The sequence below is a fragment of the Cryptomeria japonica genome, chromosome 10, assembly GCF_030272615.1.
Source record: "Cryptomeria japonica chromosome 10, Sugi_1.0, whole genome shotgun sequence".
In the NCBI taxonomy this organism is placed as follows: domain Eukaryota; kingdom Viridiplantae; phylum Streptophyta; class Pinopsida; order Cupressales; family Cupressaceae; genus Cryptomeria; species Cryptomeria japonica.
Window position 1 is genome coordinate 361,271,011 of NC_081414.1, and position 6,016 is coordinate 361,277,026.

A 6,016-nucleotide genomic window follows, 5' to 3' on the forward strand; every position below is an offset into this window, starting at 1 on the left:
TATAATATTACTCCACAATTTTAAAATATATTTTGTCAATCATCTTTCAGATATATCTATGATTTTGGCTGGAGATTTGGGTCAATTGCCTCCAATCAATGATAGACCGACATATGACAACACCCGACTAGCAAAGTTATTATGGGATGAATTAAAAAATGTGGTTACATTAGATAAAATATTTAGACAAGATGGAGAAAACAACCAACAACAAAGATTTTGTCAACTTTTGACAAATCTAAGAGATGCAGACCCAAAAATAGATGACTGGAGGTTGCTTATGACGAGAACCCTGAGTAGCATAGATACTGCAATTAATGCTAAGTTTGACAATATTCTATTCATGATCATAACAAAAAAATATTCTGTTCATTGAAACGTCCTATTGCATGGAGTCTTGTAACAAAAGTAGGAAACATACATCAATAAGAAGATTTTTCTAATGATGAACTTGATCTAGAGATTTTAATCAATGAGAGTTCAAAAATGATCTTGACTTCAAATCTTTGGATACAAGCAGGACTTGTAAATGGAGCTCTGGGATATATTCAAAATATTATTTATAAACCAGGAAGTTCTCCACCTAAACCACCAACATATGTCATGGTTGAATTTGACAATTATTCAGGAATACCATTTGCCAATCATCATCCAAATACAATTCCAATAACAACAATACAAAGGGATAGAACACTTCAATTACCATTAAGATTGGCATGGGCATTAACAATACATAACTCTCAAGGGTTGAATCTATCAAAAGCCACAATTGATATAGGACCACGGGAAACAACATGATTAACATTTGTGGCAGTGTCTCGTGTAAAGTCTTTGGAAGATCTCAGAATAATGCCAACGTTCTCATTTGATTGTTATGGAAAAATGAAAAAATGTAGACAACTTACAAAGTGAAAGGTCGAAGAAAATAAATTAAAATATTTAGAAGATAATTGATGTAATATATCTAGATTCAAATAATATGAAATAAATTATTATTAATAAATGTGTGATTTTCAACCATGATAATAATTGCTAACATCCTTGTATCGCTTTTTCATTTGTATTATTTACAGAACTATTTACACATTCTCACTATGAGTAATATAGTAATATAAATATATAATAATATAACAATAATTAGTCTTAAAAGATTTTTTTGCTATGGTGAAGAGTTTAATAGAAATAAAAAAATGAAGAAATACAAAAGTATCATAATATCTCAATAATAATTTGATATTGATTAATATATACAATTTAATTAATATCTTCATAAAAATTTAATATTAAAGTATCATTTTTTTACTTATGATACATATATCTTGTTCTATTCTATTTCCTATTTAACTACATACATTTACTTCAAATGAAGAAAATTTCAAAATAAGTAGCATTTTCTAAATATACATCATGTAACCTTGCATCATTCTTTTTGTTATGATAAGAGAAATGCTAGATATATGTTGCTTTATTTTATTTCCTATTTAACAACATACATTTACTTCAAATGAAGAAAATCTCTATAATTTATCTAATTACCTCACCTTAACATATTTTGTCTTTAAGTTTAAAATATTTATCTTCTACTATTCAATATTGATTTACAGGCTAAAAATAATTTCCTTGTAGGTGAGCAAAATGTCACATAATGCACGTGCATGGGCGGTCCAATTGGTTGAAAAAGTACCACTACCATCTTACACTCAATGCCATCCTTCGTATAGAGGATTTAAGTGTCCTCTAATTGTTGAGAGAAAAACTGATCAATAGAATTAACAAAAATGGACCAAAGAATAATCAAAGAAAATTCAATAATTATGCTTTATGCTTTATACTTTAACTTCCTCTATCGTTCCAAGGTGAAAATGAACTTACATGTAAAATTTTATAATCTACAAATTGAGATTATAAATTTATGTTACTAGTCAATTTCTCAATTTACCACAAGCTTTGAGACCCTTACCTTGCAGGATGTATATGGAAGCTCACTATTAGGCCAACAATGACAATTAGAAAACACAAGCTATCTGAACAACTTAGTATGAAGTTCATGAGATTTCTTAAGGGACAATCACAAATTGGTTTTCACACAGGACCACTTGAAGAATGGTTGCTTGCTACTCTTAAGTTTAATTATTCAATCAGATTCACAGTGCATCAAGTCATGCCATCATTCAGGTTGTTACAAGCGCAGTATGGGATACCTACATTATATTCTGTGAAGTCCAACGTAACAATCAAAGTTCAGACTCTTCTTCATGATATTGAAAATGAAGAGAAATTACAGTACATAAATGGTTAACAAAGTAAAACTTTATACAAATTTTGAAAACCTATTTACACATTGTATCTATGACTAAATTCAATGGTAATAAAATAGAATAGATGTTGTTTAACAGTATTAGTATTTCGTGAACGATTAGTCAAGTGATTTTTTTTTCCTTTTTTTAAATATCATTTTGAAAAATTATTTCAAATTTTTAATTTGCATAATATTTTACAAATGTTGTTATTATACTTCTAAAAAGTATGATATACTTTTAATTATCATTAATTCAAATTTAACCAAAATTAAATTAAAAATATCATCTCTCATTGAATTTAATTGCACCTCATACTTTATCATTGAATATATAAATATTCCATATTTTGAAACTTGATATCTCTCGCATACTTTACTTAGATTTCTAAAAATATAGGTATGCTAGTTCATTAATATACACAAATCAATTATTCGCTATGTAAAAAATCAATGTAATGATCTAAGCATGTTAACAAAAACTAATAAAGAGCAATAAATTAAAAAAGAAAAAGAAAATAAACTAAAACTATAAAATAATTCTAAAATAAACAAAACAATTTAAAAAACTCTTAACTAAATAAAATAACTCTTAAGCATATAAAATCTTTTAAATAAATAAAATAATTTAATTTTTTTAAAAAATAAAATAACTTTAAAATGACTTGTAGTAAATAAAATAAAACAACTCTTTAGAAAATTATGTAAATAAAAGAAAATAATGTTTAAATTTAAAAATTAAATAAAAAACTCTTAAATAAATATAATAATTCAAGATAGACATTTTTTAACATCTTTAAGATTAGTTATAATTAAATAAAAATAATTAAATACACAAATATAATATTTAATAGAATTTTCAAATATTTTTATTTTATTACACATCATTTTATAGTAGTAGCAAGATATGAAGTCTCATGTTGTGATCGTGTACATAAAAATCATAAAATAATCTATATATATTTTAAAAATAAAAAATAAATCTTTGATTAAAAAAGTAGTCAATATAATTAGATATAAAAATTAAATATATAAATATAAAAAACTTTGAAATATAATAAATAAAACATTTTAAAAATAGAACAAAACAACTTTCTAAGTAAATAATATAACTCAAAATGATATTTCTTCACAATTGGTGATGATGATGGTCTGCATTATAGAATCTATCCATCAAGGTTCAAACTACAAGGCCCACGCTCGACCTCTTTGGATGAATTCCTTTCACATGGCTATTTAGCTTGAAGCGACTTGTGGTTTAGCTATACGCGTATTCAAATTGTTATAATCTGTCATATAAAATTTGAAATGTAGACATTTATATATTCCACATTGTTTCTATAAAAAATTAATTTAGATTACTATATATGTTTAAGATTTTATCAATAAACTTAACATACCTATCAATCACAAAATCGTTTCCTTTCACAGATGTGTGATTTTTGTCCGACTAGACAACCATTGAAAAAAACCCAGTTGAGCTGTAAACCCAAAGAAGTGCTCACAGTGCATGAAGCTTAAAACTACAAACTAAAACTACTCTGCTAATGATTATGAGTGCCTCTCAAGAGGCTTCTCCAAGAGAGCCGAGATATACATTTCCTTAAACTTAGGCCCTCTGTCCAACTTACGCCCAACACTCCACTTGAGCTTATTAAACCTCAGATTTTCAATCATGGGCACAAAAGTTTCCAGCTGATCCTCGATGCAAAAGAAATGATCGAGCCAAAAAACCCCTCCAGGCCTCAAGATCCTATATATATCATACAGTATATATTCCAGCAACTGGGTAGGAATCCAGTTACTAAGAACATGCATGGAATGAACGATATCAAGAGTGTTGTCAAAAAAGGGCAGGCGCTGAGTAATGGTGATGTAAAGCGGCACGAGTCCTCTGGAAGCAATGAAATTGTTGAAAGGCCCATTAAAATTCATGGATGTGGTCACAATCGTCACGTTCCGCTCCCGCATCCGGACTGCAAAGGTCGCCGTTCCGCCGCCAATGTCGAGCCCGATGCGGATTGTGCCCTTTTTCAGGGCCAGAACTTCATCGATGGAGTAATCGATGGATCCACCAGGGCGGAGCCAGCGGGTCTTCTCCCTGAATTGAAGGTCGAAACAGTCCTTGCAGTCGTCGAAACCCGGGTGGTTTTTTCTGTCGATGAGGCAGGCGTAATCTTTACAGGTGTAAGCAGTCCAGACGACAGAGGAATTGGGCGGAGTGGTCCACATACAGTCAGGAAATGGGAACGGTTCCTGGTAATTGGGGGAATTGTGGGGAATACAGCGGCGGCGGGGGAGCGGTTCGCAGCCCCAGAGCAGGAGCTTCTGGGCCAGAACTTCGTCTTTAGGGCAGAGCTCCCCGGGCTTATAGTCCATGTACTGGTTGAGATCATCCTTGAACAATGCACATGCCTGTCCCACAGAGGGATAAATGGTGTCTGATCCGATGTTGGGACTGTTCCCCAGAGGAAGCTTCTTTGGGGAAATGAATTCCCTCAGCTCCGCCCGCAGCGATCCTCCTCCCCACTTCAGCCATGGGTCGTCTGGGTCATTGCTGTTTGGGTGTTGAACAGAGGATCTCAGAAACTGTGTGAGCTGAGCGATCTGGGCTTTTAGTTCTTCCGAGAGCTCTTTTGATGATTGTAGCTCCCGCCTTGTCTGGTTAAGACTCGCTATTAGCTCCTCGTTCCCCTGCATTGCACGATTTGAGGAGAGATTTTGGCTGTGGGTGGAGTCATTGTCGGGGTGGAGATACTGCAGGGGAATCCAGTGAAATGGGCCGGAGAAGAGGAAAATAGAGGCCAAATTTGTGCACAAAATGAGCAAAATGATGTGCAACTTCGATGAGTTTCCGGCCTTTCGTTTTGAATTTCCGTCGGAAGACATTGAAAAGAAGGGCGAGAAGGAAAATTGGGTGCAATCCAGAGCCCTTCAGGGCCCGCATTCCTGTTTTATGGAAACTTTCTGTGATGGTTTTTAACTAGAGATGGGTATTGAGATATGTGACAAAAGCTTCTCGGTCCGTCCCACGCGCTCCTCATGGCTTTCTATGCCCGCATTAACTTCCATACGCACGTTACAGACAAGATGTCGCTTGCACTGATGGATTCTTCCGGACACGCGATTATGATCGATTTGAGATCAAAGCCATGTCATTTATCGATTGCATGGCTGTGAATTCCTCCGTTCCTGGTGCAGAGCTTAGAATTATGTGATAAAGTTGTATGAGTTGGGAAATGCATGGACGACCGAGCCTAGCCTTGTATTTTGTAGTGTCTCTTTCTTTTATTGATCTGAAGCCAACTTTGGAGCTTCTAACGTTTACTATAAAATCCATCAAATAAATTAAAAAACTTTTGTTGATGTCTACAATATGGATTTTATCATTAAATCAAGCCTTTTGATTTGAGATATATTTTTTTCTCTTTTGATGTATGAGTGGGGAAATGCATGAACGACCGAGCCTAGCCTTGTATTTTGTAGCGTCTCTTTCTTTTATTGATCTGAAGCCAACTTTGGAGCTTCTAACGTTTACTATAAAATCCATCAAATAAATTAAAAAACTTTTGTTGATGTCTACAATATGGATTTTATCATTAAATCAAGCCTTTTGATTTGAGATATATATATTTTTTTCTTTTGATCTATGAGTTGGGAAATGCATGGACGACCAAGCCTAGCCTTGTATTTTGTAGCGTCTCTTTCTTTTATTGATCT

General features: G+C 32.8%; 1 protein-coding gene across 1 annotated transcript; it reads right to left on the minus strand.

Annotated features, from left to right (window-relative positions):
• Nucleotides 1–3,662: 3,662 nt before the first annotated feature.
• Nucleotides 3,663–5,505, minus strand: LOC131042803 (probable methyltransferase At1g29790). Its single transcript, XM_057976124.2, has one exon. It carries the CDS (start codon nucleotides 5,183–5,185, stop codon nucleotides 3,848–3,850), a length of 1,338 nt encoding a protein of 445 aa, XP_057832107.2. The 5' UTR covers nucleotides 5,186–5,505; the 3' UTR covers nucleotides 3,663–3,847.
• Nucleotides 5,506–6,016: the final 511 nt, after the last annotated feature.